The 22,870-nt window shown below is 45.7% G+C and overlaps 1 protein-coding gene across 8 annotated transcripts in view; it reads left to right on the top strand.

The window, feature by feature from the left end:
• Positions 1 to 22,870, top strand: part of NUP214 (nucleoporin 214) — an 81,449-nt gene that overhangs the window by 48,966 nt on the left and 9,613 nt on the right. For 5 of the 8 annotated variants that reach the window (XM_079962521.1, XM_079962518.1, XM_079962519.1 and 2 more), the window contains 7 exons: positions 5,300 to 5,408; positions 8,805 to 8,910; positions 11,259 to 11,320; positions 12,226 to 13,980; positions 16,322 to 16,392; positions 18,024 to 18,180; positions 21,635 to 21,787. In XM_079962521.1, the coding sequence (XP_079818647.1) occupies positions 5,300 to 5,408; positions 8,805 to 8,910; positions 11,259 to 11,320; positions 12,226 to 13,980; positions 16,322 to 16,392; positions 18,024 to 18,180; positions 21,635 to 21,787 (2,413 nt within the window). Of the gene's footprint in view, positions 1 to 5,299; positions 5,409 to 8,804; positions 8,911 to 11,258; positions 11,321 to 12,225; positions 13,981 to 16,321; positions 16,393 to 18,023; positions 18,181 to 21,634; positions 21,788 to 22,297; positions 22,463 to 22,870 lie in introns of those variants that run through there. The other 3 variants (XM_079962525.1, XM_079962520.1, XM_079962522.1) reach the window with 3 other exon arrangements.

The raw sequence follows: 22,870 nt of genomic DNA on the forward strand, positions 1-22,870 counted from the left end.
GTGGCTGGGGAAACCCAGCCAGATGGGCGGCGTATAAATATTATTTATTTATTTATTTATTTATTTCACAAAGCAAAACAACTTCTGGCTCTTCTGTCCTGATGGCTGTGCAGTTGCTAAAGCTGAACTATTCTTATAATCAAGACTAGCCTATCTGCAGAGTTTTGAAGGGCAGAATGTAAGTTTTTCAATTTAAAAGAGTTAAAACACAGGCAGGTTGCCAAATGCACAACTTATCCTTAATGCTGCTGCTTAGAATTGCCACCTTATAATTGTGAATGGGGAAACCCAGCCAGATGGCTGGGGTAATAATAATAACAATAATAATAATAATAATAATAATAATAATAATAATAATAATAATACAATTTTTAAAGGTATAAGCGAGAGCAGCAGGTCGTAACAGTTAAAAAGTAATAAAATAAGAAAGAAAATACAAAGCAAAAGTTAATAATACAAAATGAAAGTAAGCTACTTGTTGCCAAAGTTGTTTAAAACTATGACGAAGGAAGAGGACATCTCCCTGCCAATCGCTTGCTTCCTAGCACAGTGCAAGTCAAAAGCTGCAAGATAGCATAAAGCAGTCAGGGAGGAGTTTGGTATAGAAGAAGGGAGGCAAATTGCTAACCCTCCTTTTTTCTTTAAACTGAAAGGCACAGGAAAACTTCAGGATAACATAAGTAAGAAAACTCAAGCCTCAGAGCTTATTTAAATTTATTGTGTATTATAACCATGATCAGATTAATTCTGTTTTCAAGCCCTTAAAAGCAATCCATATGTCACAATCCAGTTTGGGAAATGGGACTGAATAATGGCATAATTTGGGGGAGATATGCCAATTTTCTCCCATTTTTTCAACTGCCTTTCGTAAGCCCCATGAGCAAGGGTTTTTAATGCTCAGTCTCTTACAGAGTGCACAAACTCAAGCTTTCTTTAATTTTAATTTTTCATTTTCACTTTTTTCATATATTTTTAACAAGAAAAACAAAGTACCGGTATTTACAAATCTAATTTACCTTCCCCTTGACTTCCCTCCCCTCCTTTCTGTGGTTACTTATTCTATGTCTTTTTATTACTGCATATCCAATTCAAATATATTCATTTTCCCTTATCTTCCACTTAATTATCTCTTACTGCATGTGTTTATATCAGTCCCACTAATGTTTTGATTTTTTACAGTATATCTTCAAATAATAAAATTTCCCCACTCTATTTTTAAAACTCTTTCTTCTTGATTTCTTATTCTTCTGGTGAGTTTCACTATTTCTGCATACTCCATTAATTTTAATTGCCAATCTTCTTTTATAGGAACTGTTTCTTCTTCCATCTGCGGGCATAAATCATTCGAGCAGTTGGGGTAGCATACATAAACTTTTTTCCCCTGTCCCCTGGGTACTTCTCCATCAGTTATACCTAAAATAAAAGCTGCTGTTTTTTTCACAAAAGTTATCTTCATCATTTTTTAAAACTCATTATAAATCATTTCCCAGAAAGCTTCTTTCTTTCTTTCCTTCTTTCTTTCTTTCTTTCTTTCTTTCTTTCTTTCTTTCTTTCTTTCTTTTTAAAGTTATGTATTGGCATTCATAGATAAACAAAAATACATACCAATTGCAAAGTATCTTTCTTTAATATACTAAAACAGCTACTTAGTCTCCTGGTATGTCCCACAGAGGAACTTACGGTCTGCAAATAAAAACATCTTGAAGATCCCAGGCCACAGAGAGGTTAGGCTGGCCTCAACTAGAGCCAGGGCCTTTTCGGCCGTGGCTCCAATCTGGTGGAACGCTCTGTCACAAGAGACCAGGGCCCTGCGGGACTTGACATCTTTCCGCAGGGCCTGCAAAACAGAGCTGTTCCACCAGGCCTTTGGTCAGGGCGCAGCCTGACCCCCCTCCTCTGGCAATCTGAACAGAATTTTGCTTATCGGTTGCCATAAATTTGATTTTAATTAATTTTTATAATGAAATGTTTTTAGAATCGTTGGATTATTTTGATTGTTGTTAGCCGCCCTGAGCCCAGCTTCGGCTGGGGAGGGCGGGATATAATAAAATTTATTATTATTATTATTATTATTATTATTATTAAAAAAGAACAGTTAGAAAGAAGAAAGGAGAAGAGGACAGACTTAGAGAGAAAGTAAGAGAAAAGGGAAAGAGAGAAAAAAACTAAAGAAATGTAGAAAAGAGTAAAATAACTTCCAGTTCTTTGTCCTGCAGCTTCATATGATATTCATTTGTTAAAATCCAACCATTCTGTGTTCAGTAAACCACTGTTTCTATCTTCAAATCCTGATATTACAAGTTCAGTTTCCTTAAGGTTGCCATATTTCAGAAAGTAAAAACAAGACACCCCGAAAGTTGTGTTGCTCTTTTTTTTTTTAAAAAAAGGAAACCCCCAAAATTGTTGAGCTTCTCTTCCCCACCCCACCCCCGACAAACTACAAAACACCACATTTCAGAAATCTTCCACCTCCCCCCCAGACGTCAATTCCACCTTTGAAATTCTGGTAATGTCCAGGAAAATCCAGATATATGGCTACCCTAATTTTCTTATCATGCAAATTTCTGACAAATGTCAAAAACATTTCTCTCTCTCTAATTAAGCATGTTAACTTTGCTATCTCAGCCAGATCCAATAATTTTATCAGCCATTCTACTATAGTGGTTAATGCTGTATCTCCCCATCTTTATTCGTAAAGCACACTTGCTGCTGTAATCATATATTGAAGTAATCTTCCACAATCTTGTTCTAATTGTGTATCCATTAGCTCTAAAAGGAAAAGTTCTGGCTTAAATTGAATATTAGCCTTTTAAAATCTGCTGTATATATGCATGTATGTATGTATATATGTTTGTGCAGCCAATATTTTTTAGCTTTTTTACATGTCCACTGGCATGATAAAAATGTCCCTTCATGTTCTTGGCATTTCCAGCAAACGTTTGAAACATCTTTATGAATTCTGAATAGTTTCTCAGGAGTTAAATACCAAATATTATTTTATAAAAATTCTTTTTAAGATTGTAACACAATGTAATTTTTAAACCCCTTAATTCACATATGTTCCCACTTTTCAAAGTGTCTTTATTTAAAAAAAAGTACTTGGTTACGTACATACATTTTCTCAATCTTCAGATCTTAAAGTCCTTTCTACAGATCCATCATATCTGATATGAGGTGGGGAAAGAATATGGGTTGGTAGACTTTCTTTCTTTTACATAGTGTATGTGCAAGATTTCTGTGCTCATGTCACTTGGGTAGGTTCTCTTTTTATTCACTTACTAGTTTTCATTGGAATTGAGAGAGGTTGTGGGGCCTAGGGCATGGTTGGTTTCCTCCAGTTGGCTGCAGTGAGTTTTGCTGGCATCTGTATGAAAGGGAGGGGTTGTTGGGTCAAGTTAGCCATATTGATTCTTGTTGTTATCTTCTTGGGCTGTGTGTGTAATAAAGGGGAGCCACACCAGGGTGAAGGCATCGTCTTTTTATTTGTCCCTGTGTTATTTTCAGTTTGTTGGTTAGCTTTTCTAGTAAGGGTGTTTCCCATACAGTTTGGTGCTGGTGATCCATGTTCACTTTGCCTATCATCTGTTTTCTGTGAAAAGCTTGTGGTGAAATATATACGGGTGTCTTTTGGCACAACCTAGGTATGCATGTATCCCAAATTCTAGCAAACACAAGCTCTCAAATTCCTTGACTCAGGCTGCAAAAAAAATTATTTACTCAGAGAAGTCCCACACATGACAGAGAACACAAATACCACACACACACCACTATGTCCAAGGTTTGTCTCAAGAGGTAACAGACATCAGCTTAGGTTCCTCGACCAACACCATGTTTTTCCAGGACCAGAGTAGACACGATTACAAGTTAGGGAGGGGGACCAAGACACCTGGACTTTGCAGTCTGCTGAAGACTAGTCATTCAAGTTTCATGATTTCAAGACCTACAGCCACAAACAATATGCTTATGGACTTCCTAATGTTGGTGAACTGTGGCTCCCATCAGCCCCTGCAGCTCGCATGGCCAATGGCCAGGAATGATGGGAGTTCTCACTCAGCATTGTCTGGAGGGGATTCCTAAACTTTGGTTTACCAATTACAAAGGTGATATTGGCACAGCTTTAGGGCATGATAGCTTCTTGCTGAGGCCTAATAAATGGTAACATGATACCATTTCAGGTGCACTTCAGAGGATATTGCACCAATTCAGGGAACAATGCAGGTAGCATTTTGGGAGATTGAACTGCAGAGGAGCCCACTACCTCTTTCAGGCTGCTGCTGCTGCTGCTGCTGCTGCTGCTGCTGCTGCTTCTCCTTCTCCTCCTCCTCCTCCTCTTCCTCCTCCTCCTCCTCCTCCTCCTCCTCCTCCTCTATCCCATCTTGTCCCCAGAACTGGGACTCAAGCTGGCTCACATAGGTTAAAACAAACATGGATTAAACACAGATTGCTAAAAACATGTAAGATAATAGTTTAAATGTAATGAAGCTACAATAGAATTAAAATGATGTAAAAACAAGTCTGTTATGAGGACTGGCTGCTAACTCCTTTTAGCTGAGGGAGTCAGCCAAGACAACACCTTCTGGTCTGGATGGTCCAGGAGTGGTTGGAGGGCACACTGCCTCACCAGGGTGCTGCCTCTTATTCCTTGATCCACCTCTGAGCTGGATGGCTGATGGTGCCCCAAGAACATGGCACATTAAGCCTTCCAACCTTTGCATTCTGAAAGGGCTGTTACTGCCTTCTCCCTGACACACAAGCTTTCTATGTGCAATAAGGTTTAGTTGTTGGTGGTTGTTTTGCATTCAAGCATATTTACCTGCTTGTAGTCTGAAGTGGGTAAGGCCAAGCAGCAGATGTGCCAAGCTGAACATGCGTAGGATTTCCTAACTTTGCCTTGGGGCAGATTCTCTGTGTGCCTGCTAAGGACATGTTTCTTCTGCCCTTGCATGGTGCCTCCTCTTTTTCACAGGGACTGCAAACAGGCAACTCCCCATTTGTGTGGGAGGTGTTCCAGGTCACTGTGTGTGTCAGCCCATTCTTCCCCAACCCTGTTCCACCCTGTCCCTTCCAGGGGGTGTTGGTGGTCGCGCGTCAATCAGATATGCACAAAATGGTCGCTGCCTGTAGTTATTTCTTTTCCTAGAGTGCACCATCTCTCAAGCCCTTATCCTTCCTTGCATGCTTCTTGGCCTAACTACTATTGTGTTTTGTTTTGTTTTGTTTTGTTTTGTTTTGTTTTGTTTTGTTTTGTTTTGTTTTGTTTTGTTTTGTTTTGTTTTGTTTTGTTTTGTTTTTGTTTTAGGGACCTTCACCAAGCTCACTTAAGATGCAGTCTCCACCCAACTCTTCTTCCGTGGCAAGTGTCACCATGGCATCTACTGGCCAGCCATCAGCTGGCAAAAAGAGCACAGGTCAGTTTATGCTGCTGCTGTTGTTGTTCAAATTGATATCCTTACCCTTCTCCTAAAGGCACCCAGAGCATCAAAAACACAAGATAAACTGTCTAAACACAGTTCTTAAGCAGATGCAAACTGGGAAAGATCTGTACGCAGAAGGCTTGTGGGAAGAAGATGATCTTCAGTAGGTTCCAAAAGACACTGGAGATGGCACCTGCCTTAATATTTAAAGGGAGGGGGATCCAAATAGTAGGAAACCAGTGCTAGTCCTACTCATAGTAGACCCGTTGTAGTTAATGGATGTGACTAATTCAGATCCATTAATTTCAGTGAGTCTACTCTGACAGGTAAAGCTTGGTTACAACCCAGAGTGAGAAGCAGAAAGCACCAGAGGATCCACCAACTTCTTCTAATAGTAAACTTGATTGTTGAGAGATGATGGGACTGTAGCCAAAGTAGAGCCACCAACAAACAAGAACCTGAGGGGGTGGCCCTCTATAGCTTACAGAAGTACAAGAAAACCAACCAAAAATAGCCCAATATGGACTGAGCATGCACAGTGGCCAATGCTGAGTGCCTTAGGAGAAAAACAGGAAAAGGGGGGGGGGTAGAATGGAATGGAGTAACCTGGGGAAGGGTATGAGCTGGCTGGCCGGCAGAAGGAATGGAAGTGTTCCACCCACCAGTGGTTCATTGCAGGTCCTGTCCCAACAGTGTTAACATAGAGTGCTTATCTGTTCAGAAATAGCATTTCCCCAAAACTAATCGTAATTTCAACACACTTGCAGGACTACTTAGTTAAGCAGAAATGTAGAAGCTTGATTTCAGAATGTCTACCCTGAGTATTGTTGCGGGGCCTGAAAATTGCAGACAGAGGGGGAAAGAAGAGGGACTTGGCCTGCTCAAGGCAATTATGATGTACTATGGAGTAAAAGTATCCCAATTGCAACAAATAGTGAAATTGAGCCAGGTAGATACAGTATCCAGCTAAGGTCTACTCAGGGTAGACATTTTGAAATCAATGTACCCAAGTCAGTCATGTCCCATCATTTTCAATGGGTCCACTCTGAGTAGGACTAACATTGGGTACTGCCAGCTAACAAGATCTGAAGTGGCAATTACTGACTAGGAGCAAGAACTTAGGGCTGTAGTGACATAAGCTCAATGAAGACATCAGCCACCAGGGTGTAGTAGCCATTGAAAGGGCTGGTTCCAGGATCTTTAGGAACAGGATTAGGGATGAAACTGACAGTGTTGTAATGTCATTATACAAATCAGTGGTGCAACCACCAACAGGAATCATGTGTACAGTTCTGGGCATTCAAGTCTGCTGTGCAGGGATTGTGACTTTTTGGCTACATAAATAGGTAATGACACTTAAAACCTGAAATGCTGGCAACCACGGGGTGAAGATTTATTTATTTTTAAGTCTTTCAGGATCCAATTTCATCCAGCCTTCTTTCTCCAGTGGAGCTCAGTCAGGTGCTTCTGTGAGGCTCACAAGTGGAACGTGAAAGCAATAGACCTCATCCCCCATCAGAAATGACATTTTTATTTTTATTTTAACAAATAGTACAGATTTAAATCATGAGCAAGCTAGAAATGTTGGGTATTGAATCCTACAGCACTTTCCTTGCCTTTTAAAATAATAATGGTTATTGTTTTAAAAAAATATATTTTCGTTGTTTACAGCACTAGTCCTACTCAAGAGTAGGCCCACTAAAACTACTGGACCCAAGTTAATCATGCCCCTTAATTTCAGTTGGTCTGCTCTCAGCATGCCCCTTTCTTTGGAATTTTAACAGAAAAATATTGCTGTATAAACACATCAATATAAGCAGTCCCAAAACAGGCATCTAAACGAAATTGAGTAAGTGTAAGCATATGTTCATGGCAGTGAGATCCTTGAGCCGCTGAGTGATAAACTATTCATCTTTCCAGCATTGCAGTGTAAGTCTCTTAGCCAATGCAAGAGTTTGCAGAACCCACTCTTGCTGCATTTTGAACATTTGTTGTTATGGTGACAATTTCGAGAGATGTTTGCCCAAGGTCTCTTGATAGCTTTTGTATGCAGTTAAATAAATAAAAATACACAGTGCTATTACCTCTTGGGAGGTAGTGGCTGTCAGCCTCCCTGTTCATCACCCCTCCTTCCAGTGCATACACAATCCAGACTGATTCTTGCTTTGGTTAGGTAACCACTCAAACTGAAATCATTTTTATTACTGGCATTGGCAATACTTTTTTGTCGTGCAAGGAAGGAACCTGCAAACAGCCCTGAAAAAGGGGGTTGGTGCGATTCTGGGGTGGGGGGTGTGGGGATTCAGGCCAAACACTGTTAGCAACCCGGAATTGGAAACCATGGTCAGACCATGTTTTTCAGTTCTGAAGGCTGGTGACGGTTTATGTGAACTTAGGAGTTGGGAACATATGAGCCAGGTTGCTGGATCAGGCCAAGGGTTTATACAGCAATATTGGGGCATCTAGTCCAGCATCCTTTCCCTACAGTGGCCAACCTGGTATTCACAAGCATGCTGACTCTGACAATAGAGGGTAGAGCATAGGTTTTGTGACTGGTGTCACCGATAGCCTTATCTATGAACCTTCCTCCCTGCAAGGGATACATTTGTTTGTGGGGTAATCCATCAAGGGCTCCATGCAGGGGGGGGGGGAGGAGAGAGGGTATTGGCCCAGGACCATAGCCAAATTTGGGACAGAGCCACACTATCCTTTCTCTCACCACGCCAACATTCGTTCATTCTGTTTCCCATATACTGTTTATTGATTCATTCATTGATTCATTCCTTCTCCTTCTCCCTCCCCCCCTCTTCTCACAACACTTACACTTACACACACTTCACACCATTCATGCATTCACCCCCTTTATAACTTCTCTAAAGTATTGTCTCTCACACATGAATACATGTTCATATTTCCAGTGGGGATGGAGTTGGAGCGGTGCAAAGGCTTGCTAAGCTGATACATTTATGGAAAGCTGCTTGATCTGCTTATTGGAGCTCAGTCATATAATCTCTCCCTCTGCCCCCACTCACTCAGTGCCAGTTTTCAGAGCTCTCTGCCCAGAATTTGTTGTCTTAGGCTAGAGTGTTACTAGCTCCTCTATCATTACTTGTCTTGAGGAAAGGGAGAGGGCTTCTTATGGCCCATTCCAGCTTGGGAGGTAACACAGCAAGTCCCAGGAAGAGCCCATAACTCAGTGGCAGAGCATGTGCTTTGCACGCAGAATGTTCCTGCTTCATCTTAAAATAATTGGATGAAAGGTGGGGTATAAAACATAGTAACTCAAAAAGACTTGTCCTGGGAAAGCTGACAGTGCAATGTCTCTCTCCCCCTCTCCCTCCCCTCTATCTATGGTGTGCGTATAACTCTGTGCTGTGTTTACAATCCCAGGGCAAGGCCCTCAGAAGATATCAGCATCCGTGACTTCTGCTGCTGCTGCGCCCACTCCATCAACAGTTGCCCAGTTCAACAAAGCGTTCACATTTACCACCTCTGTGTATGTATGGACGTCTTTCTGTTTCCGTTTCTTTGATGTCCCTTGGTAGCACTAATGTCACAAACAGCAAGGCACGTGATCATTTTTCAGAGGGTCGGTGTAATGCGGTGGTTATATTCCTGAGAGGTGTGTTAGGCTGAGCGATGAAGGCCACCCTGGCCTCTTAGTTCGAGTCTTGGTTAGAGCAGCCGTGGCCAACATGGTGTCCTCTAGCTGTTTGGGATTAGAGCTCCCATCAGCCCCATGCTGGTAGGAGTCGTAGTCCAAAACAGGTGGAGAGCACCTGGTTGGTAAAAGGCTGCATTTGACTATTACAGGGGTGGCCAACTCCCAAGAGACTGCAATCTACTCACAGAGTTAAAAACTGGCAGTGATCTACCCCCTTTTTGGGGGGTTCAGGTCAAAGTTGTTGAGTTTTTTCAGGGAGGAGGTTAAATGTTGAGCTTTTTTAAGGGGAGCCACGGTTGTTCAGCTTCTTTGTGGGGAGCCAATGATCTACCAGTGATCTACCACAAACATCCAGTGATCTACCGGTAGATCACAATCTACCTGTTGGACATGCCTGGACTGTTAGATTGAGGACCCGGGGAATAACCTTCAGTACTACCTTGCAGGATTGTTGTGAGATTAAAACAGGAGAGTCATTGCTGTCACCTCGAGCTCCACGGAGCAAATATGGGGTGCAAGACCTCATCCCACTTGGGAATAAGCACAATGAAATCCAGTGCTTCAGAATAGGCATGGCCAGGTTTGCAGCCTATGTGCACTGCGTGGGAGGTGGAGATGAAGCTCAAGTGAACTGTTGTAGGGGAGGGTACAACAACCTGCCTTCTATCCTGGTTTGGCTGCCCTTGGCTCTTGTTGACAAGGGTTCAGAAGAACACAAAAACCCCACAAACACACAACATTCTATCTCATTACCAGCCACCACCAGAATTCTTGGCAATATTTGTAAGCCGATTTCTCCGTAATGGCACTAGCCCTAACGATAGTCCTTTTGCTAGGACAGAAATTGTATTTCTCACAGTGTTTTGGTCAACCTGCCAGTAGCCACTGGTGTGCGTTGAGGCTGGTGGGTTTGGGAGGTCAGGAGCCCAACAGCAGGCGGCACTAGAGCCAATGACAGGCAGAGCCAGCTAAGTCCTCCCAGCTGAATTCTGCAAGGGGCAACGCTGATTTGATTTGATTTGATTTATTGTATTTCTATGCCGCTTTCCATTCAAATGAATTCCAAAGTGGCTTACAAACAATAAACAACAATAACAGAACACAGGTGGGGGCTGATTGAAGTCAGTAGGGCAGTGCCTCATTTGCCCAGGCTAGTCTCCCCTGCAACCTGCAGCACTGGATATATAAAATAAAATATAAAATCAAAAGCATCCATGCAGATCCAGGCACAGAAACTGAAATGCAGCCATGGAGGGGCTGAATTTGAGAGCATGGAAGCTGGAAAAGATGCAGTGGCCCAGTTAGCCATAACGTAGCTTTTATGGCTTGGGAGGGAAAGCCTGTAATCTATACACATGGAGGTGACTAAATCGTCCTTTTGCCATCTGGAGGCTTCAGTTGCATAAGCAGTCACATGGAGAAGGTCGCCATGGGGTAGGCAGTTCTCATTCCATCACATTATAATCAGACCTGGGGAACAACCATTTAGATCAAGGTTGCGGTTGCTGAACTACAATTCCCACCAGCCTTTGCAGCCAGCATGGCCAATAGCCAGGGATGATCGGAATTATAGTTCAGCAAAATCCTCTCCCACGCCTGATTCAGATGGGAAGGGGTCACGGGGGATTAGGAACCCAGGCTCCCATGTGTGAATTAGGAGAAGCTAAAATTCTGCACTGTGCATGTGTTCTGCAAATTAAGTAACCATGCACATGTTTAATTTATATATGGAGGGGTCGTTCAGCGAACACTTTCATCTTGTCATGCAGTTCAGCTCATCATCTCATTGCTTTTAGGGAAAACCCTGTGTTATGAAAACCTGAAAATAAATGGAGAGAAAGGTGGCACAGTTGTTAAACAGGACTCTCTTTTTAAGAAATTATTATGATGACTAGATCTGTTTGGCCACTCACTGACGCATACTTGGGTGGCATATAGAGCCACAAAAAAACAAAAAGGAACACAGTGTTAAATAGACAATGCATAGTGCAGGTAGGTAGTGAACTATTGGCATCCTACCAAACTATACTTCCCATTAGTGAGAGCCATGATGTTTAACTGGAACAAATATGTAGTGTATACACGTGTACCGTCTTCCCTCCCTGCCCCCTGCAAACCTTCTGCTTCCCTTCTTGAAAAAGCCAAATATTGTACATTAATGTTTTTGTTTTGTCTTCTAGACCTGAAGCTAACCTTGATGCAATCCTCACCTCTCTTGCAACATCTGCCCCTCCAGTAGAAGGTGATTTTTTGTTTTAAAATGGGGTGTGCATTTTGAAGAGAATGTGGCCCTCAGGCTGGGGGGGGGGGGACTTCTCTAGTCCTGCTGGTACAGCCACAACTCCTTCCTTCTCTAATCCAGGGATAAGGAACCTTTAGCCCTCCAGATGTTGCTGAACCACAGGTCCTATCAGGCCCAGCAAGCATGCCCATAGCAGTCAGGGATGATAAAGCTCAACAGCATCTGATGGCCTTTTTCTTAACTGGGTATGCTGGAGGTTGAACCTAGGCTCTTCTGCATGCAAAGAATATGCTCTACCTCTAAGCTCTGCCACTAAACATAAACCTCCCTGGATATATGCAGTAGGAAAGGAGTGTTGTTTAGTCATGTCTGACTCTTCATGACCCCATGGACCAGAGCACGCCAGGCACTCCTGTCTTCAGGAAAGGAGTAAACAGAAGCAAATGTTTCAAGAGATTGGGAATACCTGGTTGACTTGATCTATAGCTGCAGTTTGCCAGAAGTTGGTGAGTGGTTTATGTAACAGACTGTGGAACTGATGGTCTGGAAGAGGAGGGGGAAAAGGTTTTTGAGGTTAAACCAAACAATACACAACTCAACAAACTAAGCAGAGGGACATAGGAAGCTGCCTTTGTGAGTTGAGCTGTTCTGTTAGGGTCCACCTAGCATGGTATTGTCTGCACTGAGTGGCAGTGACTCTCCAGTGATTGAGGCAGAGTTTCTCCCAGCCCTGCCTGGTGATGCTGATTGGGATTGAACCTAGGACCTTCTGCCGGCAAAACAGATGATTTACCTCTGAGATATGAATTCTAGGGTTTATGCTGCTTTGGAGCTGGGTGGTAGTGATCAGTGAACCTTACCTTTGAAATTTATTTGCTTTGTGTCTTTCTCTTGTGCCTTGGCAGCAATACCTTCTCCTCCAAAACAGCTGAGCCAGCCTGATGCCTTTCCCCTTGGCGGGAACGTGAAATTTGGAACCCCTCTGGAGAGCTCTTTCACTTTTGGGTCCGCAAAACCGTCCAGTCTTCCAGGAGTCCCCATGACAAGCAGTGGCTCAGGAGATCCAAGCCCGGCAAACAGCCAGGTGACCTCAGCCCCTGTGGCCTCCGTCCCTTTCTCAACCTCTGGGAAACTGGAAGGGCTTCCATTAAAACAAGGAGATCACCTCTTCCAGGGCACCGCTGCTGGGGAGACCCTTGGGAGTTTCTCTGGGTTAAGAGTCGGTCAAGCTGATGAGAATTCCAAGGCTGCCACTACCAAACAGCCTCCACCTGTTAATGCCACAGGAGGACAGCAAGCAAAAGCGAGCACAATACCTTCTGGGTTTACTCTTGGAAGCTCTTTGCAGGTCAGCAAATCAACAGAGGTGGCTGCCTCTGTGATGACAACCAGCTTAACATCAACGTCTGGCAGCACCATCTTCAGCAATGTCCAATTGGTCAACACAGGGTCTCCTGCTCTCTTTGGAGCGCCTGCAGGAGGTGCCAAGTCAACTTTTGCACTTGGGATTCAGCCAGCAAATGCCGCAGCAGCAACACCCTCTTCTGCACCGGCGGCAAACGCTACTCTGTCATTCGGAAGTCTGTTGAGTTCAGCTCCAACTGCTGTGGGCACCACACCAACAGGTAAAGGAGAGGAAGATGCCAGAACCTCCCCAGGCCCTGAAAAGCTGCCTCAGAGTGATGCCAGCAAGCTTGGAGCAATGCAGCTGCTGCCCCAGCCCCAGGTCCATACTCCAGAACCTCCTCGAGATCCTCCTGCTCTGGCCACACCTTCGTTGGAAGAGGTGGATGCAATCAGTCTTGCTGTGGCAGCAACGGGAACAGTAGCACCTGCCAAAGAAGCCGTTCCCGCCACTTCTCCTACTGATTCAAAGGCTGAGGTGGTTTCTGTAGCAACATCTCTGGACCAGCACACTCCAGCAACCTTGCCTTCAGCAAGCATGGCCTCTCAGCCTGCCGAAGTGACCAGAGCGCTTCCAGCTTCCTGTAGCCCAAGTGCATCCATCCAGGCCCCGGCCACTGGCACCTCTGCGTTCACAGCCAATGTCTCAGCCCCTTCTGTGTTTGCACAGCCCCCTGCCACCTGCTCTTCCGGCTCAGCCTTCAGCCAACCTGCAATTGAGGCATTGGTGACCCCTTCCATGCCCCCCATCTTCGGCCAGCTCTCTGCAGCGCCGCCTTCTCCGTTTAACCAACCCCCTGCCACCCCGCCACCATCCACCTCCACCATCACCACACAGGCAGCAACTCCCGGGTTCAGTACATCAGCTTTTGGTGGTGCCACCACCTCCACAGGCTTTGCTCAGCCAGCCTTTGGCCAAGCCCCCACCTTTGGCCAACCAGCCAGCACATCCAGTGGGTTCACCTTCAACCAGGCAGCCTTCGGGGCTGCTCCTACATTTGGGCAGATGGCTTCTTCCACCACCCCTGCATCCAGCAGTGGGAGCGTCTTCGGGGCACCATCCAGCACAAGCACCACCAGCTCCTTTACTTTTGGACAGCCTGCAGCCACTGCAGGCACCAGCCTCTTTGGCCAAAACAGCACCCCTGCTTTTGGGCAGAGCTCCAGCTTCGGGCAGGGGGCATCCATCTTTGGGGGTGCAGCCGCTGCCACCACCCCAACATCCTCGGCTGGATTCAGTTTCTGTCAAGCTTCAGGTAAGAAGGCATGTGCAGGGACCAAGGGGTAATGGGTTAAGCGGGAGAGGAAAGAGCCATAGCTCAGTGGCAGAGGGACTGCCTTGCATGCAGAAGGTCTCAGCTTCAGTACCTACAATCTCCATGTTGGGTCAGGAGAGACGATGAGACTCAGTGTGGACAATACTGAGCTGGTTGAACCCAGTGCCCTGGCTCAGTTATAAGACAGTATCCTATGGTTCTGTTCAATTCAGCCCTTCATTCAGATCCATGAGGACTAGAATCTTGCTTTATTTTTTAAGGGAAAGGTCCATGACTTATTGGTGAAACATCTGCTTTGCATGCAGAAGGTCCCAGGTTCATTCCCCAGCAGCATCTCCAGGGCTGGCTGAGAAAGACTTTCTGCCTGAAACCCCAGAGAGCCGCTGCCAGTCAGTGTAGACAATACTGAGCTTGAAAGACCAGTGATCTGACTTCAAATAAGACAGCATCTGGTGTTCTTCCTGTGTTCCCATGAGGTGTCCTGTGGCACCTTAAGTGGTATCCCACCAAATTTTTAAGGTGACTTTAAAAACCTCAAGTTTCCAGAAGAAATATCAATGATCTGGGACATTTTTAGTTTTCTCACTGAAAGAATTGGAAATGCAGTTCCTGCCTGGAGGCCCCTGTAATGTACAGGAAAGGTGATGGGGGAAGCCCAGGGCATGATCCCTCAAGACATTCCACTCCCCAGAAGCACAGCAGGGGGATGGGGCGAAGGGAGCTCTCCCCATGGATCACAGTGCCCAAAGGTGGAAAACTAATTAGGTTTCAATATACAAGATGCACATTTAAGAAAGAACAGCCCCCCCCCCCCCGCCCTGCTAATTACCAGGACAAAATATTTTAAAAGGCATAAGTGAGCCCTGCCTACAGGAAAGGGGCCTTAATTACAGGAAAGTGCCTTAGTTTTGATGGCAGGGTATGCATTTTGAAGTGAGCAGGGGAATTCTTTTTAATACAAACACTTCATTATCTTTTCATGGGAACAGGTGATTAACACAGCTCCAGATCCTTCTTGCACAAAGGAAATCTGAGTCCTCGGCTGGGACTCATTTAGCAGTTGCTGCCATTTTGAGATGTATTTAATGGAAATCCAGGCCTTTTTAATTCCTTCAAGATTTTAGAACCTCAGCATTGCTCAGTATTTTTGCTTTTTTTGGAGAAAAGGAGAGGTGATGGGAGTTGAAGCTTATTCATGTACAGGGGGCACCACGTTGCCTATCCTGGCTTAATGTAATATGTTGAGGCCATGCTGTGCTTATCACTAAGCCCACAATTAAAACCATTTTGCATAGCAATCAAGGCCAGCAAGAGCACCACAATAGGGGGCGTCCAGATGACATCACTAAATGTAGGAAGCTACCATATATTGATGAGGTGATCAGTGGTGTCCACATGGGCTGGCAGCAGCTCTCCCGCATCTCAGGCCAAGGGAGTCTTTCCCAGTCCTTTCCAGAGATACGGCTGGGGATTGAACCTGGATCCTTCTGCATGCAAAGCAGGTGCTCAACCCCACTGAGCTATGGCACAGTCCTCCTCTCTCCTCCCCACTTCTTCTCAAAAGACCTGGGCAAAGAGGTACATTTTTGTGAAAAATTATACAAGGAGGGGGCCACACTCAACTCGTAAGGTGGGATGTTCCATAGCCTGCCGCACATCAATGCACCTCCTACAAACTTGACAAGGCAGTGGCATTTCTAGCAAGGCCTCCTCATTCCGCACATGCAAGTCTATATCCTATGGTCTCCTTCACTGACTTGTTCTCCTCTAGACACTTTGGATTGTATCCCCCAGTTAACCTGGCTTTTTGGACTACAACTCCCATCAGCCTCAGCTAGCACAATCCAGTGGTTCCCAAAGTCTTTCAGGTCACTTCCCCCTTGGTTCCATAAACTCATCCCCAGTGCTCCCTACCCTATGAAAAGCATTATTCAAAATTTGCATGATTCACCAAGGGCAATGAAAACACAGTGCAATTCAAAACACTGTGTTAATCAATGGCAGAGTTATTCAAAAGACAATTAAATATATTTAGGTTAGTTAATTCAACAGAATTGATGAACTTGATCCAGTGATAACATCTTCCCACTTTGGCAACCCCTAGCCTGGACAAAGGGACTGGCTTGGCAAGCTTGCTCTCATGCATTCTACCCCAGACACAGGATCCCAATACTTGGAAGGGACTCCTGGCATCATCCAGACTGACCCCTCCCCTCAAACTCATATCTTTGGTTCTAGTCCAGCAGTCCTCATTTGTCTTGTGTCTAAATGCTGACTTTTTCTCCCTGCCCTCTTTTCTTTCTTTTTCTCCCATGTCCAGCATTTGGCTCCAGCAGCCCAGGCCCTGTGTTCGGGCAAGCAACTAACACCAGCGGGAACCTCTTTGGCCAGGTAATCTTTCCTGAACTTATTGTCACGCTTCTTCATGGCCAAAAAAAACCCTGTGCTTGGTTCTGGTGGGAAGAGCAGGGGAATCCCCCTTAGGGGTTTATATATTCCAAGACTGTAGATCAGGAATAGCCAATGTGTTGCCCTCTGGATGCTGCTCATCTCCTGCCTCCCACCATCCCTGACCACTGGCCATCCTGGCCAGGGCTGCTGGAAGCTGGAATCCAACAACATTCTGGAGGGCACTACTTTGGTTCATCCTGCCGTAGATTTGCATTGTGGTCGATTCAGGGACATACAAGGAAGTGCTTCATACAGTGCAGAGCATTTTGAGTTGAGGATACCTTGAATACCACATGAGCTTTTATATCCTAGCTCACCTGACCATGAAAAAATGCCTGTGCTCTGCCTTCACTGTTTGAAGCAGTGATGTTGCTGAACACCAGTTTTTGGGAACCCCAGGAAGGAGAGAGTTGCTCCTTTTGCTTAGGTCCTGCTTGTGGGTTTCTCATTGGGGCAACTGGGTGGCCACTGTGAGAACAGGCTGCTGCACAAGATGGGCCGCTGGCCTGATCCAGCAGGCTTTCCTTATCATCTTCAATCTGTTCCCCAAAATCCAATCTCCCATCTTGCAGGAACTGATTGGCTGACTCCTATCTTGCCTCCCTCCCCACCTTGCCCACTTTGCTAAACACAGGATTCAGATTCTTTCCCCTAGAAAAGATGGCTCCTGTGTGCTTAGCAGAGTAGGGGGAGGAAGAGCCTAGAAGACGGAAGGAAATACATTGTCCTTCACAGCTTGCGAGTATTCAGATGTCTATAGCCCACTGCAATTCCCCAGAGGTACAGATGAAGTTGAACACATTATCTACTTAATACTTGCTTTCTAAACTCATGGCTGTCCCATCCCATTCATCTGTCAGGTTAGCAGATAATACTAAGCAGTAACTCCTTCGTGGTGGTACCTAAACCCTGGAATCTGTTTCCAGCTTCAGGACAGTCAGTCCTAGAGAATGACCCTTTTAAATAAGCTGTCAAAACTTTTCAGGGATGTTTTCATGTGCATGCGTGTGTGTGTGTTATATCTTCTTCTGTTGCTGTTGTGATTTAAAAAATAATAATTGTGACTTTCTTTTCCTTTAATTGTAGTCCACTTTAACAAATAACTTTTGAAAATCATGCTATGTACATTTCGCCAAATTTTTTGTATGTAAAAGCAGTATATAAGTACAGTCATACCTCTAGTTGTTCGCTTAATGTTGCGGATTTTTGGGTTGTGAACATGGCATACCTGGAACTTCCCGGTTTTGCCACACGCGCAGAAGCGTTCTGTGTGCTTTGCACATGCGCAGAAGGGCTCTATCATGCTCCGTGCTTGCGCAGAAGCACCGCTCTAGTTGCGGACTTTTCAGGGTGCAAATGCCACCCTGGAACGGATCATGTTCTCAACTAGAGGTACCACTGTATCTAAAATATAAAGTCAGAGAATTTGCAAGCCCACTAACACTTTTTGGATCCTAGCCCAAGTCTGCAGGGGTGCTTGTAGAATGCCTCTAGTCCTCATGGAATCTGGCCCCTGTGTACCTGCGAGCCAGTGAAAACAGTTCTCCCCCACTTTTTGTTCCTCCTTACAGCAGACTTCTTCTGGCGGGGGTCTCTTCGGGTCTGGAAGCAGCGGCGGGAGAGGTGGTGGTTTCTTCAGTGGCCTAGGAGGAAAGCCAAGCCATGAGGCAGCAAATAAGAACCCTTTCAGCGCCACCGGTGGGGGATTTGGTTCCTCGGCCACCCAGAGTAAGTATTGCCAAGTCTTGCGTGTTCAGTGTCATAGCAACGCCATCTTTGTTCCTCAGAACTGGCTGATTCACACAGGGTGTTCTCCCCCCCTACCCCAATGCGGGAAGGCCTGCATCACCCATGTGTCATCACCTTATGTGAATGACCTATGCCGTGTAGAACTTCCCCCTCAGTGGAGCACTTTATGAATTAAATCTGTTTGCACTGGCAGTGGAAGCAAGGAAGCAAGTGATCAACTGGTGTGGACCAGAGACCTAATTTCTAGGCCATGGGTCGGCAAACTAAGGTCCGCGGGCCGGATCAGGCCCAATTGCCTTCTGGATCCGGCCTGCGGATGATCCAGGGATCACCGCATAGATCGCCAGCATGTGCGCGTTCTTTTCCTCTCCCTTTCCCTCACATGGTGGCGGCAGCGCCTCCTCCCTCCCTCCCTCCTCCTGGCTTCTCCCTGCCCTACCTAGAGGAGGAAGGGGGCTGGGCTTTGTTGGTGCCAGCAGCAGCAGCGCTTGACTGGCTGCCATTTTAAGCAGCCCCTCTTCGGAGCTCTTTCGCACGCTGCTCATCGTCCCTTCGCCGCCACCAGCCCCTGCTGCTCGCAAGACACAGGTAAGCAGCCACTGGGGCTCGTGGTGCTCTTGCATCATTCTACCCCCAATATAGTCCGGCCCCCCACAAGGTCTGAGGGACAGTGGACTGGCCCCCTGCTGAATAATTTTGCTGACCCCTTTTCTAGGCCAACCAGAATCTTTTGGCTTTCACAGTAGCAACAAAGCCCAGGGTGAGGATGGGAATGGATTTTGGAAGTGACAGTGGTGGGGAGATCAAGTCTGCTTGGCGGCCAACCATTAGTTACAGAGCTCCTGGGTTTTTTATTTCAAATCTTGTTTCACATGGGCTCAGTTCAGTGTCCCTATAAGCAGCTTAGGACCCATGTACCACTTAGGTGTCTCTTCACACATAAACCTGCTTTTGTATTGAATTTCTGCACCGGAGGCCCTTCTCTGGGCCCCTCTCCTGCTGGAAGTGAGATAGGTCCTGTCAGGCCTTTTAGAGGTGTTTTAACTTTTGTGTTAAGTTGTGTTTCCATTTCTGTTTTGCCAAAGGCCCCATTCTCACCATACACTTAAACAGTCCCACTTTGAACAGTCATGGCTTCCCCCAAAGAATGATGGGAACTGTAGTTTGTTCAGAGTGCTGAGAGTTGTTAGGAGACTTCTGCCCCACCTCACAGAGCTACAGTTCCCACAGTTCCCTGGGAAGAAAGATTGATTGTAAAAACCACTCCAGGAGGGGAAGAAGGGTCACTTAACAACCCTCAGCACTCTTAACTCTCCCACGTCCCCACCCCACCCCAACCCTACTTCACACCCTCCTTGAGTGTGTTTGCCTGGCTGCAATGTGTCCTTGAACTCTGATCATGCCTCTTGCTTGCCTGATGGAGGACAGAAAGGAGTGTGTGTATGTGAAGGTGTGTAGAAACTAGCCTACTGTACAAAGGCAGAATTGCCGTTAGTTGCTCCACCCACATTTGCCACTTGCCCTGCCATGTGGCCCGAGGTAGGTTGTCCAGAAAGGAAAGTAGCCCTTGGTCTGAAAAAGGTTCCCCTCCCTGATTTAGCTCCAATGCATACTAAGGCTTTTTAATGTGGTGTCAGTATTTTGGAACCTTGTTCCTATTGAAATGAGATGAGCACCTACAGTTTTGACATTTTGTCACCTGCTGAAAATGCTTTTCTGCCACTAAGCACTTTTAGAGCATTAATTTGATTCAGCAGCGGTCGTTCTTTTCTGTATTATGATCAGCCAACTATAGGGGGCGGAAAGGGCTTCAGTCCCCTTAGTATTTGTGGGCAGGGGGCTGGGCCTCACCAGTGTTGAGCAGGCCGCCCTTCCCTGCCACCTGACGCCACCGGGAGAGCACTCATGTGCTGGGTGGGGCTGGGACGTGTGGAGAGGGGCAATCGCCCTCTGTCCATCTTATATCCTGCTGCCGCCAGGTGGGCAGGGGCAGGTCGTGCAGAGGGGTGTATGATGTCACGCACCACCGTGCCCCCTCAATGCGGGAGGCTAGTCGGTGCACCTGATTGTATAATGTAATTTTTTTGTACACCACCAAGATATTTTTCTTATGAGTTGATGATTTGTTAATATTCTTACAAATTATTATTATTATTATTATTATTATTATTATTATTATTATTATTATTTTCTAATCCAAATTAGTGTAGTGAATAATCCAGAAATATATGTATATTCATTCTCTCTCTCTCTCTCTCTCTCTCTCTCTCTCTCTCTCACACACACACACACACACACACACACAAGCACACAATTAATAAAGGGGGCTGGGTTCAGAAATAAGCTGCAGTCTTAAGCCTAGTCCCCTAAATCTAAGGACAAAGAGGTCTAGGAACATACACATGTGCCTTATCCTTGAGTGGTAAAGAGAAGTTTCCACACACTCACAACACTTTGAACTTTCCTGAGGTTTGCAAGAGGATTCTGATTCTGAAGATCAGTGAGGCTTTCACTTCTGTAAGCCGTAACTGGACATGAATGTAGAGGCACTTTGAGAAGACAGGCTTTATACCCTCTCTTTGTGCACATTATAGTGCATCTGTCTCACTCCTTTGCTGAAAATGCAGGAACAAGTAGCACTAGTGTCCTGAATCCAGAATTGTGTGGCTTCATCTGTAACAGCCCTTTTGCTCAACCCATCAGGGAGACAGGCCCAATTGGGCCTTCAAGTGATAGCAGTGGGGCTGCTCTCAGAACCCTATTTTTCTGCTTATTACATGTGACTGATTCCTGGCATCCATGATAAGGTGGTAATTTTTTCATTGGTGGCTATCAATAGACTGTTGTCATTTAAAATCTTTTCTCTTGCTCTTCATAGAGGGGCCACCCTTCCCTTTTCTGTGGTGTCATGATACTCAGTATTCACATTTTAAGATGGGCAGTTTGATACAAAGCCCCCCCCCCCTCCGCAGGCATCACTTCATTGATTCCAGACTGGTTGTTGCTGGTTCAGATGGTCAACCTCTTCTGAAAAGCAGATGGCTTGAGCTATCCCAGAAAGCCAAATAGTGCAGAGGGGAGGAAAAACAACTCAGTGTGTCTAGCCTATTTGACCAGGAAGAGAATTCCATACAATCTTCTCAGGGAGGAGTGTATATGTGTGCATGTGGTATAGCAGCAGTAGCAGTTCAGTTAATAAGTCTTAATGGTTCAATGAAAAAGGGGGAAAAAGTCTTTACATTTCCAGAAAAGATGCTGTTCATCTGGTGCCAATTCTTTCTCACCATAGGCAAGCGGCAACATGTGCCATCTTAAACCCCTGATCCTCGTTGTGTCTCTCCCCCCCCCCCCCCATTGGGCTTTGGGCACTTTTGGGGGGAGGCGGGCCTTTTTCTGGTATGTAAGAAAAGACTCTCGTTTCTCCCCGCCCCAGATACATCAAGCCTTTTTGGAAACAGCGGTGCCAAGACCTTTGGATTTGGCACCACCGCCTCCTTTGGCGAGCAGAAGCCGATGGGCACATTCAGCTCTGGTGGAGGGAGCGTGGCATCTCAAGGCTTTGGGTTCTCCAGCCCGACTAAAGCAGGTATTAGTTTGTCTATTGTTTCTTCTTGTGAACATAGGAAGCTGCCTTCCGCCAAGTCAGACCCTTTGGTCCATCTGCCCCAGTAGAGTCGGTGCTGACTGGCAGAAATGGCCCTTCTCCCAGGGTTTCAGGCAGGGGACATTCCCAGCTCTACCTAGAGATGCTAGGGATTGAACCTAGGACCTTCTGCATGTAGAGTGGATGCTCTATAACCAAGCTTTCCCCACTATAGGGAGAAATGGGGAGAACTTGTTCTTCTAGCATGGGGAAGATCCTCCTGCCTTTTGAACAACAGTTACATCAGATCTTGCGTTCTAGGCCAACTTACACATCACCACGTAGGGGACATTGGCTTTGAGTCTTCTTGTGGGTTTTCCCTTGTGGCTTCCAGTTGGGCCTTGTGGGAACCTGATACAGGGCAAGATGAGCCACTTGCCTGATACAGCGGCCAGACACTTCTGATGCTCTCCTGTTCTCCCTTCCACTTTTCACTTCTTTCTTCTTTTCAAGGCTCAGATTGGCAGCCGAGCAGAAAACTGTGCAGCCAGGAGGTGCAAAGGGTGTGATTCCAGAGCATGTTGAGAGGAAAAGAGAACAACTGAGAGGCAGTGAGGGGAGAGAAAGCAGGGTGCTGCAGGAGTCAGGGGAGAAAGTGGAGTCAGACACATTCACAGAAGGAGGGAGGAGGCAACCATGTACACAAGTGTTGATTATGGAAAAACAGGTCTTCTTCTTTTTATGGGTCTTTCCCCACCACTGTTGTCATCAAATTGTAGATCATGTATTTCTCTAGATATGTAGTGAACTGACCCAAGAGGAGGGTGGGGAGAAGCAACCATAGAGGATGGTGCCCTCAATACTATATCAGTGTTCCCATGGGGTCCAAAAGGATGAGTGGCCCTTGTATGTTTTGACTTTTAACGGTTGTGCTTATGTCCTGCTTTCAGGCTTCCTTTTGGGTCATCTGGTTGACCACTGTGAGAATAGGATGGTGGATTTAGATGGGCCTTTGGCCTAATCCAGCAGCCAGGCTCTTCTTAAATTCATATCAGGGTGCTCTGCAGCTCAGACCAGGAGCTCTGT

This window comes from Podarcis cretensis, assembly GCF_951804945.1.
Source record: "Podarcis cretensis genome assembly, chromosome: Z".
In the NCBI taxonomy this organism is placed as follows: Eukaryota; Metazoa; Chordata; class Lepidosauria; order Squamata; family Lacertidae; genus Podarcis; species Podarcis cretensis.